This window comes from Pecten maximus, chromosome 11 (genome assembly GCF_902652985.1).
Source record: "Pecten maximus chromosome 11, xPecMax1.1, whole genome shotgun sequence".
In the NCBI taxonomy this organism is placed as follows: domain Eukaryota; kingdom Metazoa; phylum Mollusca; class Bivalvia; order Pectinida; family Pectinidae; genus Pecten; species Pecten maximus.
In genome coordinates, this window is record NC_047025.1 from 35,572,332 (window position 1) to 35,599,837 (window position 27,506).

At 37.6% G+C, this 27,506-nt stretch overlaps 1 protein-coding gene across 8 annotated transcripts in view; it reads left to right on the forward strand.

Annotated features, from left to right (window-relative positions):
* The window catches only part of LOC117338172 (protein naked cuticle homolog 2-like), a 108,672-nt gene that overhangs the window by 70,097 nt on the left and 11,069 nt on the right, over window positions 1-27,506 (forward strand). For 4 of the 8 annotated variants that reach the window (XR_004534980.1, XR_004534981.1, XM_033899396.1 and 1 more), the window contains 4 exons: window positions 5,270-5,318; window positions 8,420-8,541; window positions 18,543-18,644; window positions 22,094-22,641. Coding sequence is in view for 6 of the 8 variants with exons in the window: in XM_033899396.1 (XP_033755287.1) it covers window positions 5,270-5,318; window positions 8,420-8,541; window positions 18,543-18,644; window positions 22,094-22,641 (821 nt within the window). In the remaining 2 variants the exon portion in view is untranslated. Of the gene's footprint in view, window positions 1-1,066; window positions 1,142-1,230; window positions 1,408-1,552; window positions 1,572-5,269; window positions 5,319-8,108; window positions 8,230-8,419; window positions 8,542-18,542; window positions 18,645-22,093; window positions 22,642-27,506 lie in introns of those variants that run through there. The other 4 variants (XM_033899398.1, XM_033899400.1, XM_033899401.1 and 1 more) reach the window with 4 other exon arrangements.

Genomic DNA, 27,506 nt, shown 5'->3' on the forward strand with positions numbered 1-27,506 from the left:
CTCGATCGTCTCAACACATGGGCAATGCCATGTACTGCAGAGATCGGTATGAAACTTGTACTGTAAACTTCCAAGTGGCATCAAAGGACTATAATGTTGGTTCATCATCATGTAATGTACCTTCCCTTTCAATTTTGTATTTCTAGTTTATGAGGAATGCTACAGAAAACTATAACGTACTTACATAGTGGTAAAACTGCAATGAGTTGGGATCCAATTGTTTTAAGTTTGTTTACATTTAGTGTTCCAATATCTGTTTTGTATATGCCTTATAAGACTATAACCCAACAAAACGTTGGTAATAGTCCTTAGTATGCCAATAATGGTTTGTAAACTGCAGGAAGTTAAATTGAATTTGATGTTAGCTATATAGGTTCTGTTGATTTCAGTATTACCCAAGTAATCATGTGCACCTTCATGATCCCAAACTGGAAATACCTGAATTGCAGGAATATAATCAGAATATATTTTTTGTGGATGTGCTGAGTATATATATTAATGGGTGAGACTTGATGAGGCCATGTTCTCACTGACAGGTCTTGATTGACAACACCTGCTCACTGAAGAATGACCTAACATTATTTGACTGACCAGTGTCTATACCCTCATTAGTAGTGACTGACCAGTGTCTTACCTGTGTACCTGCTGATTACAGGTGGTAGGTGAGATGATAGAACTATAATAAAGACCTCATTGTCAGTCAATATAAGTGTTTGAATGACTGTAGATTTGTCATGACTGTCTCAAGTCTGTTCACATGTTTTTATTTGTTTGACCTTGTGTGGAGGTGTGAAGGTCATCCTTCAGTGACAAGGGGCTGTGGGATAGCTCCCCAGGGGGTCAGATTAGTGAATCCCTAGGGCTGAAAAAATACAGTGCCAATGAATGACACTATGTAAACGTACAGGTAAGCTTATGGCATTACACCTTGTAAACATGGCTAAGTAATAAAACAGATGTTGTACAGGTCATCTAACTGGGCACTGGTCACCTTTTATATTAGTAATACTACAATCAATAGGCTGGCCAGTGTACATGTGTAGCTCCTAGCCAGACTGACCACTGTAGTGGCAGTAGTGATCTGGACTGTCAGCAGTGACACTGGCACATTTATGAGCTATCCACCCCAACTATGTACAAGGTAGGAGACATGTGGCAGGTTTTGTAGGTAAATATTTGTAGGTATATACTAGGTCACAACACAGTAAACAATGTAATAGGAAGTATACAGTGATGTAAGGTGGACTATAGTGGGTACTATCTATACAGGTATACCCAGTGTCTGTATATACACAACTCTGTGGCTCATCATTTCTCTTACTGCATGAAGACAAATATTGTTTTCTGTAGGGAGTGGGGATCATAAACAACATACCGAGGAAAAACAGATGGGATTTACGTAGTAAGGTAGGCAAGTACACCAGTGTATTTGATAGGAGTGATAAAACTACCAGATTTTGTAATATATATATTTGGCATTCACTTTTGTAATACACTTTCGGCTTGTAATCCAGTGAGGGTTATCTCCAGATTTTCTGGAATTTCTTTGGTATTTGATTTAGGAGGGAAAGGTATGTATGTATATCAATGTGTTGGCTTAGAAGTGAAGTACTATAACAGTAATTTGGGTGACCTACCATCTCTGTATAGTACAGACTGGGAATCATATATATAGCTACCTGGGACTGAGGACACAGGAGAAATGATAGGGTGGTTGGGAGATAATTGACTGTATCATTGGGTAGAGTAGAAGTCTGTATCATTGGGTAGAGTAGAAGTCTGTATCATTGGGTAGAGTAGAAGTCTGTATCATTGGGTAGAGTAGAAGTCTGTATCATTGGTGGGTAGAGTAGAAGTCTGTATCATTGGTGGGTAGAGTAGAAGTCTGTATCATTGGGTAGAGTAGAAGTCTGTATCATTGGGTAGAGTAGAAGTCTGTATCATTGGTGGGTAGAGTAGAAGTCTGTATCATTGGTGGGTAGAGTAGAAGTCTGTATCATTGGGTAGAGTAGAAGTCTGTATCATTGGTGGGTAGAGTAGAAGTCTGTATCATTGGGTAGAGTAGAAGTCTGTATCATTGGTGGGTAGTGTAGAAGTCTGTATCATTGGTGGGTAGAGTAGAAGTCTGTATCATTGGGTAGAGTAGAAGTCTGTATCATTGGGTAGAGTAGAAGCCTGTATCATTGGGTAGAGTAGAAGTCTGTATCATTGGGTAGAGTAGAAGTCTGTATCATTGGTGGGTAGAGTAGAAGTCTGTATCATTGGGTAGAGTAGAAGTCTGTATCATTGGTGGGTAGAGTAGAAGTCTGTATCATTGGGGTAGAGTAGAAGTCTGTATCATTGGTGGGTAGAGTAGAAGTCTGTATCATTGGTGGGTAGAGTAGAAGTCTGTATCATTGGTGGGTAGAGTAGAAGTCTGTATCATTGGTGGGTAGAGTAGAAGTCTGTATCATTGGGGTAGAGTAGAAGTCTGTATCATTGGTGGGTAGAGTAGAAGTCTGTATCATTGGTGGGTAGAGTAGAAGTCTGTATCATTGGGTAGAGTAGAAGTCTGTATCATTGGGTAGAGTAGAAGTCTGTATCATTGGTGGGTAGAGTAGAAGTCTGTATCATTGGGTAGAGTAGAAGTCTGTATCATTGGGTAGAGCAGAAGTCTGTATCATTGGTGGGTAGAGTAGAAGTCTGTATCATTGGGTAGAGTAGAAGTCTGTATCATTGGGTAGAGTAGAAGTCTGTATCATTGGTGGGTAGAGTAGAAGTCTGTATCATTGGGTAGAGTAGAAGTCTGTATCATTGGGTAGAGTAGAAGTCTGTATCATTGGGTAGAGTAGAAGTCTGTATCATTGGTGGGTAGAGTAGAAGTCTGTATCATTGGGGTAGAGTAGAAGTCTGTATCATTGGGTAGAGTAGAATAAGTCTGTATCATTGGGTAGAGTAGAAGTCTGTATCATTGGGTAGAGTAGAAGTCTGTATCATTGGTGGGTAGAGTAGAAGTCTGTATCATTGGGTAGAGTAGAAGTCTGTATCATTGGTGGGTAGAGTAGAAGTCTGTATCATTGGGTAGAGTAGAAGACTGTATCATTGGTGGGTAGAGTAGAAGTCTGTATCATTGGGTAGAGTAGAAGTCTGTATCATTGGTGGGTAGAGTAGAAGTCTGTATCATTGGGTAGAGTAGAAGTCTGTATCATTGGGTAGATTAGAAGTCTGTATCATTGGTGGGTAGAGTAGAAGTCTGTATCATTGGTGGGTAGAGTAGAAGTCTGTATCATTGGGTAGAGTAGAAGTCTGTATCATTGGTGGGTAGAGTAGAAGTCTGTATCATTGGGTAGAGTAGAAGTCTGTATCATTGGGTAGAGTAGAAGTCTGTATCATTGGTGGTAGAGTAGAAGTCTGTATCATTGGGTAGAGTAGAAGTCTGTATCATTGGGTAGAGTAGAAGTCTGTATCATTGGGTAGAGTAGAAGTCTGTATCATTGGGTAGAGTAGAAGTCTGTATCATTGGGTAGAGTAGAAGTCTGTATCATTGGGTAGAGTAGAAGTCTGTATCATTGGGTAGAGTAGAAGTCTGTATCATTGGGTAGAGTAGAAGCCTGTATCATTGGGTAGAGTAGAAGTCTGTATCATTGGGTAGAGTAGAAGTCTGTATCATTGGGTAGAGTAGAAGTCATTGGTGGGTAGAGTAGAAGTCTGTATCATCGGTGGGTAGAGTAGAAGTCTGTATCATTGGGTAGAGTAGAAGTCTGTATCATTGGTGGGTAGAGTAGAAGCCTGTTTCATTGGTGGGTAGAGAAGAAGCCTGTATCATTGGGTAGAGTAGAAGTCTGTATCATTGGGTAGAGTAGAAGCCTGTATCATTGGGTAGAGTAGAAGTCTGTATCATTGGTGGGTAGAGTAGAAGTCTGTATCATTGGGTAGAGTAGAAGTCTGTATCATTGGTGGGTAGAGTAGAAGTCTGTATCATTGGTGGGTAGAGAAGAAGCCTGTTTCATTGGTGGGTAGAGAAAAAGCCTGTATCATCAGTCTGAATTATAGAAATGTTTCTGAGCAGACTTGGCACACATAAAAACTTATGTGCGTATTGTGGTGACAAGCATGTGTGTCGGGAATATACTGGTGATACATGTTGTGTCAAAAACCATTTGTATCACTGAGAACTGAAGTATTCAGGACAGGAACATATCTCCCAGGATCATTGGGTAATACTGTGTCAATTTCTCCCAGGATCATTGGGTAATACTGTGTCAATTTCTCCCAGGATCATTGGGTAATACTGTGTCAATATCTCCCTGGATCATTGGGTAATACTGTGTCAATTTCTCCCAGGATCATTGGGTAATACTGTGTCAATTTCTCCCAGGATCATTGGGTAATACTGTGTCAATATCTCCCAGGATCATTGGGTAATACTGTGTCAATTTCTCCCAGGATCATTGGGTAATACTGTGTCAATTTCTATTAAGAAAAGATGAATACGGTTTTTTTTTTACAATTTTCATTTGTACAATTCCTCACCATGTGTGTGTTTTCTGAACAGTGAATATTGTAAACATAAATATTGACAGGGGATGTTTTCTAATCACTTTAAGTTGTGATTCATTTAAATTTCAAATTAACTGTTCATATATATCTCAAAATTCTGGTCAAGATTCATTAATTTCTTACAAAATTTTCTGGTTCTTCAACTTTGGATAGTCTTATAAAGGGGTTTGCTTCCCTTCTGCAGTATTTAAAATTTGTCTTCTGTTAATCTATAAGGTTGATATACTCTCAAAGTCTATAATGTCTGTGTAGCCTTCTGTAACTCTCAAAGTCTAACTCTCAGCTGGTGTTATTATAATTACAAATGAGACACAATTTCTTGATATTATTTGTGATCTGAGCAGGAACACTAGACATCTGACCCTGTGTTCAGGAGGTATTTGACATTTTCTATGTATATAATTTTAAATTTTATCATTTAAGTGTTTTGACATTTGGGTGGTTTGTATGTATGTTTTTATCATATTTCAGCCATCTGTTATTAGACATTTCAGATTTGTTTTACCTTGTGTGTATTTGATTTTGTGGTGCCAGTGGAATGTTTAGGTGGGTAGATGATTTACTGGTGTCGTATATATGTTTGTGACATATATATCACATTGACATTACTATTTACGTGTAGATTCCCCAACTACTGGTTAATCAGTCTAACTAATTGGTTGTTTTTGTGTTGGTACACATGCCTTAATGATTCTATACTAATTCTCCTCTGTTTCTTATGTCTTTGCAGGAATTATCAATTAGTATAGAAGACAACTCCACCGGTATGCCGTTACGAGGTGTGTATCAAGCATGTCAGGCACGACCATATTTTTACTCTCGTGCACCTGCAGAGTCACTGTGTATTTAGGAAGACAATACCACATACATATATGGAGGATTAGATGGCATTACACTTCAAAATAATATTCTTATCATGCAGAAATATTTGTTAACTTAAAGTTGTCTTTTACTTTGAAATTTGCATGTAAGTATAAAATGTATTTACATGCAATTTTAAGTGAAACTTTTTACATAGAAGTTCAACCACACTGTTGATATTATCATTTCTCTTTTAAGTTTTGTTTGTGTCCATTTTCTAGCGTGTTATACTCGCAGCCCTGAGGAATTTATAATGCTATTTAACGAAAAAACCAGCAAATTTTGTATCGGTTTATATCTATAAGGATTCAGATTCAATAAGATTTTTGATATTTGATAGGTTTGACCTTTGGTAATTAAACCAAGGTCAGACATAATGATAGTTAAATGGTCTCATAACAATGGACCAATTAGCCACATACAGCTGACACCTGTGCAACTTAATAGGGGATTATAATTAGGAAAACAGGTAAGAAAGAAGTCAGTTTACACTTACATGTGGTTACCATATCAAACTTCATTTGTACCTGTTGATAGAAATACCTGCTACTTTAATTAAGTGTATTGTATATTGCTTATTTTGAGAACAAAATTGTTACTTGATTGGAAAAAGAAGGTTAGATTTGGAGAGTTACTGTAATTATATGTCTCAAATGCTTATTTCATTGAGCATGTGTTTATTCACATGTACATTAATTTGTTAATTACTAAGCATGTTCAGAAAAAAAAGGTTTTCTGGAAGAAACACTGTCTGAATTAAAACAGAAATTTGAGCCTTGTACATCACTGGCCGTGTAATACACTTTGTGTTGGTAGTAAATGGAGGTTGTAAGTGGTGGAGTGCAGGTGCATGATATACATCTGACTTTAAAATGTTTTTAATGACTCTTGTACTCAATGTTCGAAAAATTATGACAGATTTATGGTAAATTTAGTACAATACACAAAAAATCTGTATTCACCCCGCACACAGCACCCATAACGCTAGTAAGTATGTAAAGATGGGGTCACGCCTGCAAGGTCAACCACATCAAAGTTAAATACAATCATTTAGTTTTCAAATATTTTTCATTACATATATATCATAAAATGTATAAAAAAAACCATACCTAACTGTGTATTGAAATGTCAATCTCAGAAAAGTAGAAATTTTATTTCTCTTTTTATTCTTTTTCCGAACATTTGAGGTTGGTCTTGTTAAACACACCAGGGAATCATCTTTACCAAGGACAATTTGGTAAAAGTTTGTTCTGTATTAAGATGTTATTTATTTTTAAGTATTAAATTTCATGAGCGACCTTCGCAGATGTTTGAAGGTTATTAATTGGTACAGGGGTCCTGTAGAGAAACCTCGTTACGTACCTGAGTTTGCTAAACATATTTATAAAATATATTTTGATTCCTGATTTAGCTTTTGGTTTTTTTTTTTTTTTTGGTAAAAAATAATTTATGTTAGTAAATAATTGATTGTTTTCATGTCCATGCCATTTAGCCTGTGTACAGAGGGTAGGATTTATTGGCTTTCTATCACTTAAATAGACACATGTTGAGCTCTAATGAAAAAAGCCTGCATGAGTTAGGTTAAGATAGTGTGGTAGCTATGTTGTTTGAAGTTTAATGATACTTGACAGTTACATAATGGTGATTAGAGAAGTTAAGCTGAGATTTACGGCTGAATGGTGTGTCAAACCCCCTTACACCAGTCTTAACGAGATTCTCATTGTGTTTACTTACCTGTAAAATCACCTTATATAGACTTACCTGTAAATGTACCTTATATAGATAAATAAACAAGAATGTCCCATTGAAAGAATTATGTTTAATTACAAAAGCTCTGACTTTATGAATGATATTTTTTATTTTGAAATATTTCTTTTAACATGGAATACTTGAAGTTCACTCTCAAAGGAACGACATCACAGCCTGTTTTGTCCAGAGAACTATTTTGTATGGATTCTATCATGCAATTTTAACATCAGATACATTCGATAGGTGAAATTACTCGTTGTCGGACCAACTGACTGATTTAATTGTTGTATTTAGATACACACCCATGCTATATACCACAGAAAACACAAGAAAGAAAACACTTTGTAAGGAATTTTTGATATTATCATCATAATGGTATCTTTTATGACATCACAGAAAAGTGTTTATAATAGAATTTGGAAATAATGATAGATATTTATGAATCATATTGTAACATGCTTCACCATGAATATTGTTTTCAGTCTACAGAAAATGTTTCAAAATTCTAACATAAATATGAGATAACCAAACTTGATTGTAATGTTTGAGTTCTGTAGATACTAATTCAATAATGGAGTAGGCAGGGTTGAGTGTAAGACACAAAGGGACATAACTTGTAACAGATGTCTGTGATGTCACACAAAAACTGAGGGCAAGCTCTAAAATAAACTGAGTATTATAGCTTTTATAACCAGCGACTCTAGTTGTAGCACTGTTGTAAGAACACTTACGAAGGGTTTTGTGATATTCTGGATTAATAACTACATGCTCCCCTTGGTAATGATTAATAACTTGCTGCTCCCCTCCTGGGGAATGATGAATGAGAGTGAGGTAATGTGATACACCCACATTCTGTTTGAATTTCTCTCTCAGTCTGGGCAGCCAATACCTTCCCAGTGCTGGCTGTTGGTAACCCCTCCCTCTGCTCTGTTGACCCAGCTGTATATTAGGCTATTGATTTTACCTCACTCCCTCCCTCACTCCATCACAGACAGGACCAAGTTTCAGCTGCTGATACAGGCCGTTTGAAATTTGAAAACCTAGAACAGCAGGATGCTTGCATGTCATCTTTATTTTCGAGTAATGCTTTTTAACAGCATGTATAATCACTTGATACCTCCACTCGAGAAATCTCACACCTTTTTCACATTTCTCACATATTCCTGAAGGATAAAACCTTGAGCGGGAGAACCAATATGATATGGACTGCTATTAGCTTGTTTTGTGACATGTTAGAACTGTATTATACTTTATGTTGTTTTTTTTTCAGTTGAGTTACCGCCTCAAAAAATGGACACTGATGCCAGCAAAATTTTAGTGTTTGATCAGGCTGAGTTGGATAAGAAAGGGGACAAGGGAGATAATAAAACGGACACACGTTTGAACATAGAGGTAAGTCAATTAAAAACTATTAGTCTTTACACATCACATAGAATTAATAATATTATACATATAACACAGTCAGAATAATGGTGAGAATAACAAAACATTTCTGAACACTTCATGAAAAATCATAATGTAGAACTAGTTTACATCTGTGTAAAATGGCAGTTATTAAGAAATTATCACTCTTAAAAGATTAGGATAAGTAACAAAACTTCAGCATATGATAGGGTTATATCATAGAACATGTTTATTCATGGATGGCATGAAGGCCAGTAGTTTTAATGTTAGGATAAAATGAGTTCCCCTGATAGCTACATAAGGATAAAATGAGTTTCCCTGATAGCTACATTAGGACAAGGATAAAATGAGTTCCCCTGATAGCTACATTAGGACAAGGATAAAATGAGTTCCCCTGATAGCTACATTAGTACAAGGATAAAATGAGTTCCCCTGATAGCTACATAAGGATAAAATGAGTTTCCCTGATAGCTACATTAGGACAAGGATAAAATGAGTTCCCCTGATAGCTACATTAGGACAAGGATAAAATGAGTTCCCCTGATAGCTACATTAGGACAAGGATAAAATGAGTTCCCCTGATAGCTACATTAGGACAAGGATAAAATAGTTCATCTCCATACATTATTTATGTGTTTATTTTACCTCAGTTTAATTAGTATACAGAATAAGGAGTTAAAAACAGGTGCCCTTTTTGCTTGTCCTCAACTCAGTAAGTGCTGTCTCTGAACGTAGTTGTTTGGAGAATGCTTTGAAAATCCTAAGATATTCCCATTTCCTGTGTCTTCATTACAGTACGATATGATGTAATTTGTTAAAAGTGTGGAAAGTCGTTTTGAATTAAGAAGTAACATTGGTATACCAGGTGAATGTTTCTGTTCTGTTTTTGGTTTTTGGTTATTGGAAAAAAAATTGAATTTGAAAGAAAAACTGATTAAAATGTAAATGTAAATCAGGGATTAGGGAAAGGACTCGTACCATTGGCTTCTAGTCTGACATGATGCTAGTCAGACTACGGTGTCCTAAACCTATTTTATGTAGACTTTACTGCGGTCACACTACCTGTAAACATTGAAATACTTAAAAACGGAAACGTCAGCATGTCCGAGTGACATGTATATGGTGACATAAAGGAGTTGGTTAGAACAGCGTTAACCTTTTATGTGGCTGTGACCGTCCTTTGTGTATCTAGTTTAGTATTTGGAAAAGTGGACTGGACAGTGCAATGTCATAAAAATGGCCCCTAACTTTGACCAACAGACCCATCAAACAATTTTACTAGCATATTATGCATGTGATTTTGTGATGGTCAGTTGATATCAAAGCTTGACCATCCATTGTTACTTAATTAGAACACCAGTATGACCTGTACACCTGTCAGGCCATCATGGGCAGATAACTCTGTCATGACTTTATCTGTTGCACTGATATTGACCTTTGGGGACTACTTGACCTTTTTGTACTTGTTTAGGTAAATGATAGAAAATTCAAGATGGTTGAAAAAGGTTATTTCTATTTTTTATATTGGGTAGAATTCTCATCCATTTGTTGGTTTTGGATAATAGAATATGAGTAAATCATCAAAGGTAGTTTTGTTAAGAAAAAAAAAACAAAAAACTTTTTCATAATCATTTTCATAATAATTCCTAAATTTTTAACTCCTTGAAAGGGTCTTCAACCTACATTAATTGGTGTTTGACTATATATAGAGACACTTGCACAAATCTAGCAATACCTGTATACAGCAGATGCTGTGTTAACCAGGTAATTGCCTACCTTAGCTGTGGTACAGTATTCATTGCCTTTGTTACTTTGTGGAAGAGTGTGATGAAACACTTGACTGGGATTTGTCTGGGGGAGTATGCAGTCAAGTATGTGCAGAACTTTCCATCTTTCACTTCTGAAATTCGTGCTATTCTGATTATCAGTTAGCCTCTGTTTTGACATACTCAGCAACTAAGTACAGGTGTGGAACGTCAGGTAATTGTGACATCATCACCAGAGCTTGTTAATTGATTATTGATATTAAATGTGTAGTTGGCGACATCAAGCAATATAAGGAAAAAAAACTACATTTGATTTACTGTTTGCCAAGGTGCATTTTGATTCCGTGTAAATAGTAAATCTACTTGTTTGATTATGGCCATTTATAAATACCATTATCTGACAAAGCGGGACAAATAAGGCGTTTCCTCTCTTCCTGGCCATGACACAGGTGGACAAAAATGGATGCTTTGATGTTGGCAATATCCTAACTGGTCGCTGACGAAAGGAGATTTTTTTTGCAGGGAAGGCCCTAAGTAGCATGTAGTTTGTTCCAGTAAATTACCTTTACAGTTGTGAATATGGACAAGTTATGATAAATGAGAGTTTTTATAATGTGACTGATTCTGAATCTAAATTACCTTTGAACTAATATTCTCGGTCGTCTTACCTTGATTCTGTATCTAAGATACAGGTATTAACCTATAACAGTAGATATAGAGACCCAGGTATTTACCTATAACAGTAGATATAGAGACCCAGGTATTAACCTGTAACAGTAGATATAGAGACCCAGGTATTAACCTATAACAGTGTAGATATAGAGACCCAGGTATTAACCTATAACAGTGTAGATATAGAGACCCAGGTATTAACCTATAACAGTGTAGATATAGAGACCCAGGTATTAACCTATAACAGTAGATATAGAGACCCAGGTATTAACCTGTAACAGTAGATATAGAGACCCAGGTATTAACCTATAACAGTAAATATAGAGACCCAGGTATTAACCTATAACAGTAGATATAGAGACCCAGGTATTAACCTATAACAGTGTAGATATAGAGACCAAGGTATTAACCTATAACAGTAGATATAGAGACCAAGGTATTAACCTATAACAGTAGATATAGAGACCCAGGTATTAACCTGTAACAGTAGATATAGAGACCCAGGTATTAACCTATAACAGTGTAGATATAGAGACCCAGGTATTAACCTGTAACAGAAGATATAGAGACCCAGGTATTAACCTATAACAGTAGATATAGAGACCCAGGTATTAACCTATAACAGTGTAGATATAGAGACCAAGGTATTAACCTATAACAGTAGATATAGAGACCCAGGTATTAACCTATAACAGTGTAGATATAGAGACCCAGGTATTAACCTGTAACAGTAGATATAGAGACCCAGGTATTAACCTATAACAGTAGATATAGAGACCCAGGTATTAACCTATAACAGTAGATATAGAGACCCAGGTATTAACCTATAACAGTGTAGATATAGAGACCAAGGTATTAACCTATAACAGTAGATATAGAGACCCAGGTATTAACCTATAACAGTGTAGATATAGAGACCAAGGTATTAACCTATAACAGTGTAGATATAGAGACCCAGATATTTACCTATAACAGAGTAGATATAGAGACCAAGGTATTAACCTATAACAGTAGATATAGAGACCCAGGTATTAACCTATAACAGAGTAGATATAGAGACCCAGGTATTAACCTATAACAGAGTAGATATAGCGACCCAGGTATTAACCTATAACAGTGTAGATATAGAGACCCAGGTATTAACATGTAACAGTGTAGATATAGAGACCCAGGTATTAACCTATAACAGAGTAGATATAGAGACCCAGGTATTAACATATAACAGTGTAGATATAGAGAACCATGTATTAACCTATAACAGGAGATATAGAGACCCAGGTATTTACCTATAGCAGAGTAATTCCCTTCTAATCAGAGTTGCTTGGTTGATTCATTAATTAACTGTGTACACACAGGGATCACAACTCGACCCACGCCCAGACAAGCGTGTGTTTACATCTTGATCGTGTGACTGATTGATTTCAGTGAGGAAATTGTTTTATGTGCTGATGAACCTTAACGACAGGTATTCTGCCTTTGATGTGTCCCGGCCAGGTGATGGATGATTGAGATCTCTGATTAGACTTGCTTCCTTCAACTCTGATCACAACACAACTACTTACACAGGGCTTAAATTATACCTCCTATACAGATAGGCTTAATCATACCTCCAATACACAGAGGCTAAATCATACCTCCAATACACAGAGCCTAAATCATACCTCCAATACACAGAGGCTAAATCATACCTCCAATACTCAGAGCCTAAATCATACCTCTTATACCAGATCCTAAATCATACCTTCAATACACAGAGCCTAAATCATACCTCCAATACACAGAGCCTAAATTATACCTCCAATACACACAGCCTAAATCATACCTCCAGTACACACAGCCTAAATCATACCTCCAATACACACAGCCTAAATCATACCTCCAATACACACAGCCTAAATCATACCTCCAATACACTGATCCTAAATAATACTGGAAATACACAGATCCTAAATCATACCTCCAATACACACAGCCTAAATCATACCTCCAATACACACAGCCTAAATCATACCTCCAAAACACACAGCCTAAATCATACCTCCAAAACACACAGCCTAAATCATACCTCCAAAACACACAGCCTAAATCATACCTCCAATACACAGAGCCTAAATCATACCTCCAATACACAGGGCCTAAATCATACCTCCAATACACAGGGCCTAAATCATACCTCCAAAACACACAGCCTAAATCATACCTCCAATACACACAGCCTAAATCATACCTCCAATACACAGGGCCTAAATCATACCTCCAATACACAGAGCCTAAATCATACCTCCAATACACAGATCCTAAATCATATCTCCAATACACAGGGCCTAAATCATACCTCCAATACACACAGCCTAAATCATACCTCCAAAACACAGAGCCTAAATCATACCTCCAATACACAGAGCCTAAATCATACCTCCAATACACAGAGCCAAAATCATACCTCCAATACACAGGGCCTAAATCATACCTCCAATACACACAGCCTAAATCATACCTCCAATACACAGGGCCTAAATCATACCTCCAATACACACAGTCTAAATCATACCTCCAATACACACAGCCTAAATAATACTGCCAATACACACAGCCTAAATCATACCTCCAATACACACAGCCTAAATCATACCTCCAATACACAGGGCCTAAATCATACCTCCAATACACACAGCCTAAATCATACCTCCAAAACACCGAGCCTAAATCATACCTCCAATACAAACAGCCTAAATCATACCTCCAATACACAGATCCTAAATCATACCTCCAATACACACAGCCTAAATCATACCTCCAATACCTCCAATACACAGAGCCTAAATCATTCCTCCAATGCACAGAGCCTAAATCATACCTCCAATACACAGGGCCTAAATCATACCTCCAATACACAGAGCCTAAATCATACCTCCAATACACAGAGCCTAAATCATACCTCCAATACACAGGGCCTAAATCATACCTCCAATACACAGAGCCTAAATCATACCTCCAATACACAGAGCCTAAATCATACCTTCAATACACACAGCCTAAATCATACCTCCAGAACACAGAGCCTAAATCATACCTCCAATACACACAGCCTAAATCATACCTCCAATACACAGGGCCTAAATCATACCTCCAATACACACAGCCTAAATCATACCTCCAATACACACAGCCTAAATCATACCTCCAATACACACAGTCTAAATCATACCTCCCAGAGACATGAAGCCAAAATCATACCTCCAATACACACAGTCTAAATCATACCTCCAATACACACAGCCTAAATAATACCTCCAATACACACAGCCTAAATCATACCTCCAATACACACAGCCTAAATCATACCTCCAATACACACAGCCTAAATCATACCTCCAATACACACAGCCTAAATCATACCTCCAATACACACAGCCTAAATCATACCTCTAATACACACAGCCTAAATCATACCTCCAATACACACAGCCTAAACCATACCTCTAATACACACAGCCTAAATCATACCTCCCAGAGACATGAAGCCAAAATCATAGCTCTCATCAAAGAGCCCTTATCATAACCCCCATACATGTGCCTATATTTTAACACACCTGTAAAACATAGAATCCTATCTTCTCCAACAAGATACCCGACCAAGATAAGCTTTAACCACATTGCATGACCATCAAATCATTTGAGCACATTTCATCTGTAATATTGATGTTACCTGGCCTTAATTAGGTCAGAGTTACAATCAAAGCACTTTTTGTTCAATAGGAGTTGTACTTTTATTAAATCAATCCTATGCATGGTTTTATTTACTGTTAGTAAACTTCAAAGTAAACCTTGCTTCATGTTGTAAAAACTAATTTGGAGGCTTGATTATGTTACCTGGACTTTTCTTAAAATGTTTGTATATGAGCTATAAAGTGAGAATTTTTGTCAGTCGAATATTGATGGTTGTTTCACATATATCTTCTCTCTTAACTTTGATGTGTAAAACTTCTATGATTATCATGGCCACATATCACTACCACATATTTCATTTCAAGATCAGCAATTCTCCAAATATCCTACCGATTATAGTGAAAACCTGATGGACATTTAATAGCATATAGTTATATGTGTTAAGTATGTTCTAACATTGGTTCAGGCTTTTAAGTTTTCACAATTAAAGTTTGTACACATACACTACTAGAACCAGACTTGATAGCCATTTAAATTGGAGATGTTTTAATGTAAACGTTTTACTGTTTTGTAGAAATATTTGTGGGTGTACAGATCTTACGATACTATTAGTGTTATTACTACTGGGAATACCTTAATGGTGACTGTCGGCCTCTCCTGGTCTGTTTCGTCGGTGATGGATGGGTACATAGCCATTCTGGGTACCTTGTTTCCATACCTTCTAGGGTAGATTATAATTGGACTATCTAAGGGGCATTTTAGTATGTACATAGGATAAAGAGTTTGCTTAATTTGCATATAAATTCATGTATGTGAACTAATTTATACCTTACCAAAAAGATGTTTGTTAAATGTGTGGGTAAAATTCTTGTCTCTCTGTACAGTAGTGTAGAAGTACTATTGTCATATTTCATATACCATATTTTCATTTGCCTATTTTCATATACTTTAATTATACAACTGGTGAAGGTATTTTTATACTTTACTCAATACAACTGGTGAAGCTGGTATTTCTATACTTTACTCAATACAACTGGTGAAGGTATTTTTCATTCAGTAAGAATAGAACTAGATTTTTTTTTATGTCACAAATTTCAAGGAGATACATTTCACAGGAAATTTTTCATATTTCAAAAGAATATTATAGGATATGATTGTGTGCACATCTGCTGCCCAGTTTGTAAGTACAGTTTACTCTCCTACTCCTCCCTTTGAAGATGATCCTAGCATTATCACAATCAGATAATCATTTCATTTTTAAACAAACAGAAAATATCCAGATTTTTTTTACATCTACCTTCTAACATGACAGGGATGGTTGTTCCATGTATTTCCTGTCAAAGGAGTTGGCCCTTTGATTGTGCAACTTGTGTTGTGTTTCTAATAACAATATAATTATCTGTTTGCCTTTGTACCACAGAACACCAGCCTATAACCACAGACAATCATATGTCACTCGACCAGCTTCCCGCTCACATACTTCTTCACTGACTGTTAGCTTTAGACCCATCATCTGTAGGTATCAGATTCCGGGTACTCGGGAGGGGCTGATTGGTGTTGATGAGTACATGTGGGGGTGGTGTGGAACTGTTATAGAAATAGATCGTTCCTGTCATAATATTGGACACAATGTTCCTATACTGGACACATTGTTCCTGTACCTGACACAAGCAGTGTCATCAATTCTGTACTGGACACAATAACTGTCATCAATTCCGTACTGGACACAATAAGTGTCATCAATCTGTACTGGACACAATAAGTGTCATCAATTCTGTACTGGACACAATAAGTGTCATCAATTCTGTACTGGACACAATAAGTGTCATCAGTTTCCGTACTGGACACAATAAGTGTCATCAATTCCGTACTGGACACAAGAACTGTCATCAATTCCGTACTGGACACAATAAGTGTCACCAATCTGTATTGGACACAATAAGTGTCATCAATCTGTATTGGACACAATAAGTGTCATCAATTCTGTACTGGACACAATAAGTGTCATCAATTCTGTACTGGACACAAGAAGTGTCATCAATTCTGTACTGGACACAATAAGTGTCATCAATTCCGTACTGGACACAATAAGTGTCATCAATTCCGTACTGGACACAATAAGTGTCATCAATCCTGTACTGGACACAGGAAGTGTCATCAGTTTCCGTACTAGACACAAGAAGTGTCCTCAATTTCATACTGGACACAAGAAGTGTCATCAATTCCGTACTGGACACAATAAGTGTCATCAATTCCGTACTGGACACAATAAGTGTCATCAATTCCGTACTGGACACAATAAGTGTCATCAATTCCGTACTGGACACAATAAGTGTCATCAATTCCGTACTGGACACAATAAGTGTCATCAATTCTGTATTGGACACAATAAGTGTCATCAGTTTCCGTACTGGACACAGGAAGTGTCATCAGTTTCATACTGGACACAGGAAATGTCATCAATCCTGTACCAGGCACAAGAAGTGTCATTAATCTGATATTTGATACAGAAGCTGTTGACAGTATGCTTATCCTGAGTTATGTAGATAAATTTGACTTGTTGCTATATATAGATATTCTCTTCGTACAATGAATTGCTACCAATGTTGTACAGACATCTGTTAAATGTATTGAAATTTTTTTTAAACTATATAGTATGATAGTTTGAGGATGGAACATTAATTCATTACATGTGAAGCACAACTTCTGAAGAAAATATCAAATTGTTATTGGTGTACATGCATAAGTTTCATCCTTTTTGGAATGTGATCTTCAAAGAGATATGTATAATGGACTGGAATTGTTTGTGGAAATGTTTAGTAGAGTGGAGTTTTTATTTTTGAGAGAATCTCAGTTGAGCCTATATAACAGCTGTGTTTCAGGATTGTCCACATTCCAGTTTAAGAGTTGTGCGATATCTCTCTGATGACTAACGGCTTCACTGGCTGGTTATAAGACTTGAGGCCACCGAAAGTTCCTACATCTCTACCTGTCCAAAGGTATCTCTATCTGATACCAGTTAGATAGGGAATGGTATGTGACTTGTATCTCATGTTTTTGCTGGGGTATCTGACATTTTTGCTAGGATAATCACCTCCCATTTGTTAGGAAGCTGATGGGTTCTACAAGTCATCATAGAGCGTGTCCCTCATCCTCTGGTGTGCTCATCAACAAGAATTGGTACAATACAGTGACAGGTTTTTGTGCGTTATGTGTTTTGTGTTGATAGCTTGGGACTTTTATCTGATAAAAAGTTGTTGTTAGGTCCAAGTTGGAGGAGTTGTAGGTCCTAATTGGATGAGCTTCCATTGTCTCACTATTCCCTGACTGGTTTCCAGCATTGATAAGCCTGACACAATCCAGCCAGCATTAGTATCACCAAAAGTCCAGACTCTGTCCAGCATCAGTATCATCAATATCACCAAAAGTCCAGACTCTGTCCAGCACCAGTATCATCAGTATTACTAAAAGTCCAGACTCTATCCAGCATCGGTATCATCAGTATTACTAAAAATCCAGACTCTGTCCAGTACCAGTATCATCAGTTTTGTAGGAGTATATAAAACACCAGTAACCATGACATCAAACACCAATAAACATGCCTTGAAAAAAACAATAAGCATGAGTACTTTGGGTTTTATCCAGAAGAATGGGACATCAAAGGAGAAAAAAAAATGTTCAATTAAAAATTACGAACCATATTGTCAAGAGAAAGTAAGCAAGCAAATACTGATATCTATAGTAGAAAGCAAATACTACTAGTATCTATAGTAGAAAGCAAATACTAACTAGTATCGATAGTAGTAAAAATGAATGATAATTTCAATTCAATTCATGGTTCATTGTAGTAGTTAATGAATTACTGATGTTTGTATATTACAGGAGTTTGAGTGTGGGGTCAAGTTTGGTGGAACAGACAACAACAAACAAGAATGGTCATTTACTCTGTACGACTTTGATGGGCACGGCAAGATCACAAAAGAGGTATGTATTGACAGTGAAGGTCTTATAGTTTAAGGTAAAATGTCTGTATCAGGAAGAGTACCAATGGTCTTAAACAGACTCTGTTATCAAAATTGGACTTGAACAGCCCCTGTTGTCAAAATTGGACTGAAACAGCCACTGTTGTCAGAATGGGACTGGAACAGCCACTGTTGTCAGAATGGGACTGGAACAGCCACTGTTGTCAGAATGGGACTGGACTAGCCTGTGTTGTCAGAATGGGACTGGACTAGCCACTGTTGTCAGAATGGGACTGGAACAGCCACTGTTGTCAGAATGGGACTGGACTAGCCTGTGTTGTCAGAATGGGACTGGACTAGCCTGTGTTGTCAGAATGGGACTGGACTAGCCTGTGTTGTCAGAACGGGACTGGACTAGCCTGTGTTGTCAGAATGGGACTGGACTAGCCTGTGTTGTCAGAATGGGACTGGAACAGCCTCTGTTGTCAGAATGGGACTGGACTAGCCTGTGTTGTCAGAATGGGACTGGACTAGCCTGTGTTGTCAGAATGGGACTGGACTAGCCTGTGTTGTCAGAATGGGACTGGAACAGCCTCTGTTGTCAGAATGGGACTGGAACTAGCCTCTGTTGTCAGAATGGGACTGGAACTAGCCTCTGTTGTCAGAATGGGACTGGAACTAGCCTGTGTTGTCAGAATGGGACTGGACTAGCCTGTGTTGTCAGAATGGGACTGGACTAGCCTGTGTTGTCAGAATGGGACTGGACTAGCCTCTGTTGTCAGAATGGGACTGGAACTAGCCTCTGTTGTCAGAATGGGACTGGACTAGCCTGTGTTGTCAGAATGGGACTGGAACTAGCCTGTGTTGTCAGAATGGGACTGGACTAGCCTCTGTTGTCAGAATGGGACTGGAACAGCCTCTGTTGTCAGAATGGGACTGAACTAGCCTGTGTTGTCAGAATGGGACTGGAACAGCCTCTGTTGTCAGAATGGGACTGGAACTAGCCTGTGTTGTCAGAATGGGACTGGAACTAGCCCTGTTGTCAGAATGGGACTGGACTAGCCTGTGTTGTCAGAATGGGACTGGACTAGCCACTGTTGTCAGAATGGGACTGAACTAGCCACTGTTGTCAGAATGGGACTGGAACAGCCTCTGTTGTCAGAATGGGACTGAACTAGCCACTGTTGTCAGAATGGGACTGGGACAGCCCCTGTTGTCAGAATGGGACTGAACTAGCCACTGTTGTCAGAATGGGACTGGAACAGCCTCTGTTGTCAGAATGGGACTGGACTAGCCTCTGTCTGACATCCAGACTAGAACAGTGTCATTTGTAATAGACATTCTGTACCTGTATACCATTATACTAATCAGGCTGAGCAGGAAGACATGTTTGCTGATAACAGACAATGCGTTATAGTCACTGTCAAATATGATTCATAAAAGTGATTTGTTTTTAGAGGAGTACCAATATCTAGTCACACCGGCGACCATCCATTGTTATAGGGCAGTCATCAACATTGTATGACACAGATGTTAGGCGAACACTCAATATTGGTGGAGCTGATGTATCACCTAGCATTGAATACCTGTTTACTAGATATCAGCTGTAACAGTGTATAGGTGTCACTCCTGCCAGGATGTCAGTTTGCATATTAAAGGGTAATTTACATAATTTTGTAATTATGATTAGCTTTGCACATGCTGGAATATGTGAAAGAACATCTGACTCTCACGTTTTGTTGTATTGAATATTGATGAAGTCAAGTGTTTTGTTAGATCACCTTGCCCCACCCTATATTTTCCTGTTGTCAAAATTTTCCTTACCTGGTTTGGGCATGTTTCAAACACTTTTTTGCATCATTTTGAATTCCCATTTATGAAATAAAGGAAATCGGGAAAAAAATTGGCATGACGAATAATCCATCATCAGATTTTATTGATTTGATTTTAAAGTTAGGAGGAAGGGGTTTTATTACCAGATATAAATCATTGTTGTTGGCCAGGTGGAAACATTCAGGGGGTCCAGTTACCTGGTCGGTGAGAGCCTCCTCTCCACCAATGGTCAAACTCTACCTTATTATAAATTCTTGTTGAACATGCTAGTATTGTATTAAACCTATCCTCTTTCTTTTACAATTTCATATTTCACTCATCAATATCTAATAAAATTAAGTCACTAAAACGTGTCTCATCATACTACTGGGAGCCCGGATGACTTCTGTATCTGTTAGACTGACACCTGTTCTCTCTCATCTGAACCTGTCTCTAGAATATTAAAAGTACAAATAAAAGACTGATTCTAGAGACTAAGCCAGTATTCAGCAAGACATTTCTTTCTAAAAACTTAGGGGCTGATAGCCTGAATTCAGCTTGGCAATTCTTTATAAAAACTTAGGGGCTGATAGCCAGAATTCAGCTTGGCAATTCTTTATAAAAACTTAGGGGCTGATAGCCAGAATTCAGCTTGGCAATTCTTTATAATTGATTGGATAAGCAGCCCAATAAAAACCAGAACAACTGGAGCTGGTATTGAATTTTAGGGAGAAAAATATTAAACTTTTTATAAATCAAATTTATACAATAATTATTAAGACCAGAGAGGCCTTTGTAGCTTATCATAACCTTATGTTTGATAGTGAAGTAGGACTGTGTAATTATTTCTTCATTTATAAGTCATTAAAAAGTTTTAAAAATTGTAGATATTGAATCTAGTTCTTATACAAGTTTCCTCATAGTGTTTAAGGCATACATGTTTCTAATAACAAAAACATGTGAAGTAAGAAGTTTTCTTTAAAAGATCATTACAAAAATGTGTGAAATCTGAAATTTCTTTTAACATGGTGTTAATGAAACTCCAGGTCTAATTAATTTAATCAACAGAGTAGTGGGCAGCCTTGCTGTTCCAGGCCATTAGTGTATTGGCGGTCTTCCAGTCTCTGCAAATTATTTTTGATTTTCATCTCTGGGGTGATGTGTACCAAGTTTCTTGAAGCCTGTGTTTTCAATGTTTGAGATAACAGTGTCAGTGTTCGGCCAGTTTATTGTAGGGGCTCCAGGATCCTCCAGGATTGAGATGGAGTTGGTTGTGCACTGACCCACTCACAGACAGAGAACCAAACAGTATTAGTGGTCTCTCTGTGTTTGTGTGCAGTGTGTGTGCATACATCTGTGGATACGACTTCCTTTGAACTGCATTACAACAACTGCAAGCCAGCAAAATGTTGGTTAATTCAGTTGCTTTTGAATTGCTGACAGATACATATTTTACATAGTTATGTGTAATTGTGTATAGCTAGCATTTTGGAAAATCATTTCATGTTCAGTAGCGATATAAATGTTGATTAATAACAGAATGACCTTGAAGTGGGTTCACTGTAAAATTATTGTACTCATCTGGATGGTGTACAGACAAACCCCATCTGTGTGGTATTTTGTGATGTAATTGTTGACTTTCTGTTGCTGCCGTTTCAGGATCTTGCCAGTTTGCTGAAGGCTCTCTATGATGCTGTAGGGTCATCCATTAAAATTCCTTCAAACGGAACCAAAACACTCAAGTTACGTCTGACGGTCGGACAAGATGGCTCCCAGCTACCAGGCAACCGGACATCACCTTTAAAAGTTAAAGACTGTGGGAAAGACAAAGTGAAGGAAATTTCAAAATCAAAAGACTCTCCTAAATCAAAAGAATTCTCAAAGTTGAATAACCTTACAAGAACTCATGTTCAAATGCCAATTAAGTGTAACAATGAAAATAAAGGACAATCTTCGACAGGAGTGAATCCAACATCTTGTCAAGGTCAAGGGGTCAATCATACTTCATGCCAAGGTCAAGGGGTCAACCAGAGATCTTGTCAGGGTCAAGGGGTCAACCAGACATCTTGTCAAGGTCAGGCAGTCAACCCAGGATCTTGTCCTGGACAGACCTGTACTAAAAGGATACAGCTCACCTCCCAAGAACAACAGGAGCTGGCCGAACTTGTTCAGGAAAACATGGAGCGTAATCACATCAAACAACTGCGGTAGGTATCCAGATAGAAATAGCATATACAGTACAGCCAGGTAGAAATAACATATACAGTACGGCCAGGTAGAAATAACATATACAGTACGGCCAGGTAGAAATAGCATATACAGTACGGCCAGGTAGAAATAGCATATACAGTACGGCCAGGTAGAAATAACATATACAGTACCGCCAGGTAGAAATAACATATACAGTACGGCCAGATAGAAATAACATATACAGTACGGTCAGGTAGAAATAGCATATACAGTACGGTCAGGTAGAAATAGCATATACAGTACGGCCAGGTAGAAATAGCATATACAGTACCGCCAGGTAGAAATAACATATACAGTACCGCCAGGTGAATACCATATCCCGCCAGGTAGAAATACATATACAGTTTACTATCCAGTACGCCGGTAGAAATACATATACAGTACCGCCAGGTAGAAATAGCATATACAGTACGGCCAGGTAGAAATAACATATACAGTACCGCCAGGTAGAAATAACATATACAGTACGGCCAGGTAGAAATAGCATATACAGTACGGCCAGGTAGAAATAGCATATACAGTACTGCCAGATAGAAATAACATATACAGTACCGTCAGGTAGAAATAGCATATACAGTACGGCCAGATAGAAATAGCATATACAGTACGGCCAGATAGAAATAGCATATACAGTACGGCCAGGTAGAAATAGCATATACAGTACGGCCAGGTAGAAATAGCATATACAGTACGGCCAGGTAGAAATAGCATATACAGTACGGCCAGATAGAAATAGCATATACAGTACGGCCAGATAGAAATAACATATACAGTACGGCCAGGTAGAAATAGCATATACAGTACGGCCAGGTAGAAATAGCATATACAGTACGGCCAGGTATGACATTGAGAAAACAGTTATTGGGCTGGACTACAATCGAGTGTATAAATTTAAGAAGTTCAGAAATCAGGATTGGCAATACTCAAAAAAGGTTGTTTAATTGATAATAAAAAATATAAACTAGAAAGTAAATTGCTTTCATTTGAAAAGTGATTAAATAACATGCGTACCACTGCATCAGTTTTTACATAATAACAGAACTTGTAAGCTTAGTGATCCCGTTTACAAGTTTTTACATAGTAACAAAACTTGTAAGCTTAGTGATACTGTTTATAAGTTTTTACATAATAACAGAACTTGTATGCTTAGTGATACTGTTTATAAGTTTTTACATAGTAACAGAACTTGTATGCTTAGTGATACTGTTTATAAGTTTTTACATAGTAACAGAACTTGTAAGCTTAGTGATCCCGTTTATAAGTTTTTACATAGTAACAGAACTTGTATGCTTAGTGATACCGTTTATAAGTTTTTACATAATAACAGAACTTGTATGCTTAGTGATACCGTTTATAAGTTTTTACATAATAACAGAACTTGTATGCTTAGTGATACCGTTTATAAGTTTTTACATAATAACAGAACTTGTATGCTTAGTGATACCATTTATAAGTTTTTACATAATAACAGAACTTGTATGCTTAGTGATACCATTTATAAGTTTTTACATAATAACAGAACTTGTAAGCTTAGTGATACCGTTTATAAGTTTTTACATAGTAACAGAACTTATATGCTTAGTGATACCGTTTATAAGTTTTTACATAGTAACAGAACTTGTATTCTTAGTGATACCGTTTATAAGTTTTTACATAATAACAGAACTTGTATGCTTAGTGATACCGTTTATAAGTTTTTACATAGTAACAGAACTTGTATGCTTAGTGATACCGTTTATAAGTTTTTACATAGTAACAGAACTTATATGCTTAGTGATACCGTTTATAAGTTTTTACATAGTAACAGAACTTGTAAGCTTAGTGATACCGTTTATAAGGTCACTTGTCAACTTTTAACTAGGTAAGGGAAAGGTCGTAGAAAAAATTACTTGATATATTTGAGCTTTAACAGTGAACTCCATTTCTGTACTTTCTTGTTTCGTTATATATTTTCTGTCTCCTTTTAAAATGATATAGGATCAGGTTATTGGATATGGATCGGAGAAATTTCAATTTTATGCTCGTTCATCTTTATAAACGTTGTCTTATTTATTGATCATGAAAACTCATGACATGATTTATTACACCTTGTATGAAAGGATGAAAGGTAACCATTTTGTACAGGTGGAGGATTCTGGTGATGAGCTATGAAAGCTTTTATACAAAATGATAGGCACTGAATGGTTTTATGGGAACTCAATGGCAGTCATCACTGTGTATAGAACTCCGGGTGGCTACAAGGATCTCACCGAGTTTTATTAGAAATAGAGCCAGTAACAGCTGTGTTCCACTAAATACTCAATTGGACCGATTTGAAAGCAGTCCAGTAATATTCCTTCATGTATTTTGTGTCAAGTGATGGCCTTCCATTGTAATGTCGGGACAGATAACATCTACAACATGAGATGAAAGTTATCCAACATACGTATATGATAAGTGGTTAAAATGTACACATATATAATAAGTGGTTATAGTCGGCCAATTTTCAGAGTCGGCCAATTTTCAGCTGTGGTTACTGAGTAGGTAAATGTAAATGTGTGATGTGGGCTGAAAATGCACTGGTATTCAGGGCAAAAAAAGGTTCTTAGAGAATTGAGGATGTTATGAACAAAATACCCTGTAAATAGGCTCTGTGACAGATGGATCAGTTGGAGGTTTGTAAAAGTGACAGTTTACTTCGTTGAAATTGTTTTGATGATCACAGACGATCGCTGTATTGAGCTTTAGTCATTTGTAGCTGTGGATTTCCTCTACAGACTCAATGTGAAATCTGGTCAGGTGTGGAGGTTAGAATGGTGACCGTTTGTGTGGTCAGGTGTTGATGTTAGAATGGTGACCGTTTGTATGGTCAGGTGATGATGTTAGAATGGTGACCGTTTGTGTGGTCAGGTGTTGATGTTAGAATGGTGACCGTTTGTGTGGTCAGGTGTTGATGTTAGAATGGTGACCGTTTGTGTGGTCAGGTGTTGATGTTAGAATGGTGACCGTTTGTGTGGTCAGGTGTGGAGGTTAGAATGGTGACCGTTTGTGTGGTCAGGTGTGGAGGTTAGAATGGTGACCGTTTGTGTGGTCAGGTGTTGATGTTAGAATGGTGACCGTTTGTGTGGTCAGGTGATGATGTTAGAATGGTGACCGTTTGTGTGGTCAGGTGATGATGTTAGAATGGTGACCGTTTGTGTGGTCAGGTGATGATGTTAGAATGGTGACCGTTTGTGTGGTCAGGTGATGATGTTAGAATGGTGACCGTTTGTGTGGTCAGGTGTTGATGTTAGAATGGTGACCGTTTGTGTGGTCAGGTGTTGATGTTAGAATGGTGACCGTTTGTGTGGTCAGGTGTTGATGTTAGAATGGTGACCGTTTGTGTGGTCAGGTGTGGAGGTTAGAATGGTGACCGTTTGTGTGGTCAGGTGTTGATGTTAGAATGGTGACCGTTTGTGTGGTCAGGTGTTGATGTTAGAATGGTGACCGTTTGTGTGGTCAGGTGTTGATGTTAGAATGGTGACCGTTTGTGTGGTCAGGTGTTGATGTTAGAATGGTGACCGTTTGTGTGGTCAGGTGTTGATGTTAGAATGGTGACCGTTTGTGTGGTCAGGTGTTGATGTTAGAATGGTGACCATTTGTGTGGTCAGGTGTTGATGTTAGAATGGTGACCGTTTGTGTGGTCAAGTGATGATGTTAGAATGGTGACCATTTGTGTGTTAGAAAGTAATTTTTTGGGGCCTCAGTAGATAACAGTCACTGCTAAAAAAACCTGAACATTACATTGAAGTTGCAGGCATTCGTGAAAAACTAAATAAGATAAAACATAATTATCCTTCAGGTTAGGAAATTTCTGCTACTTTTTATTTTATAAACAAGTTAAGACTGTCAAAGTCAAAAATGAGTTTTTATTTTGAAATATATTGGACAATATTTAGAAGAAAATCATTTTAAGTTTTGAAAACTAACCTATAAAAGTGTTGTAAGCAGACGTGACCTTCAGGTAGCAAGTTGTATTTCTACCTCAGTAGACTAGCTACCAATAAAGGTAGGACATGTTTTGGATCAGCAATCATATTGGTCTTGATGGCTGTTAAGTTAGAACCTTTGAAATTGAAATTGCTGATAAAACAGAATAATTTAAATGTCACATCCTCCCCGTGTCGACGAACCTATCTAGAGACCTTCGTAATTGCATACATGTCTCCATTTCAAAGGCACACCCTAACCCTGCAAAGGCATACATTTTTCATGACAGAGATATTTATTCATCATGCGCAAAAAGAATTATTTAATCATAATGTGGAAATAAATCAGAACTTATTCTTTGTGACAAAGGACAGAATGAGTCCTTTTGGTCTCTAGGGGAAAGTTGGTAGGTAATAATTCTTCATGGTGGAGCAGCCATTACAACTAAGATGTTTTCTTTTGTCTCCAGACTGTCTCTTGAATAATCCAGCCTTTTGTCTGCCTCCAGCCTATTCCTGTCTGTGGCACTTGAAACCCTTGTAAAAGCTACACATTGTGGTTTAATAGCCCATATATTGTGTAGGTACTGCTGTATCCACTTTGATCCCTGCAGCATCACAGTGGTGATCAGGGTCCTGCTTGACTACCTATAGAACCACTGGTCCCCAGAGTCAAACAGACAGCAATAGACACATTGACACATCAGTTTAGTAGCTAGGACAATACCTGTGTCTTTCAGAACTGTCTATGATCATTTCTTATGCCCGCCTTGAAATGGGAGTGCATATAGTGCTACCCATGTCTGTCCTGTCCTGTCGCTGTGTGTCAGGACGAGTCACGGTGTGTCCCATCCCAATGCCATGTAACTAGCTAA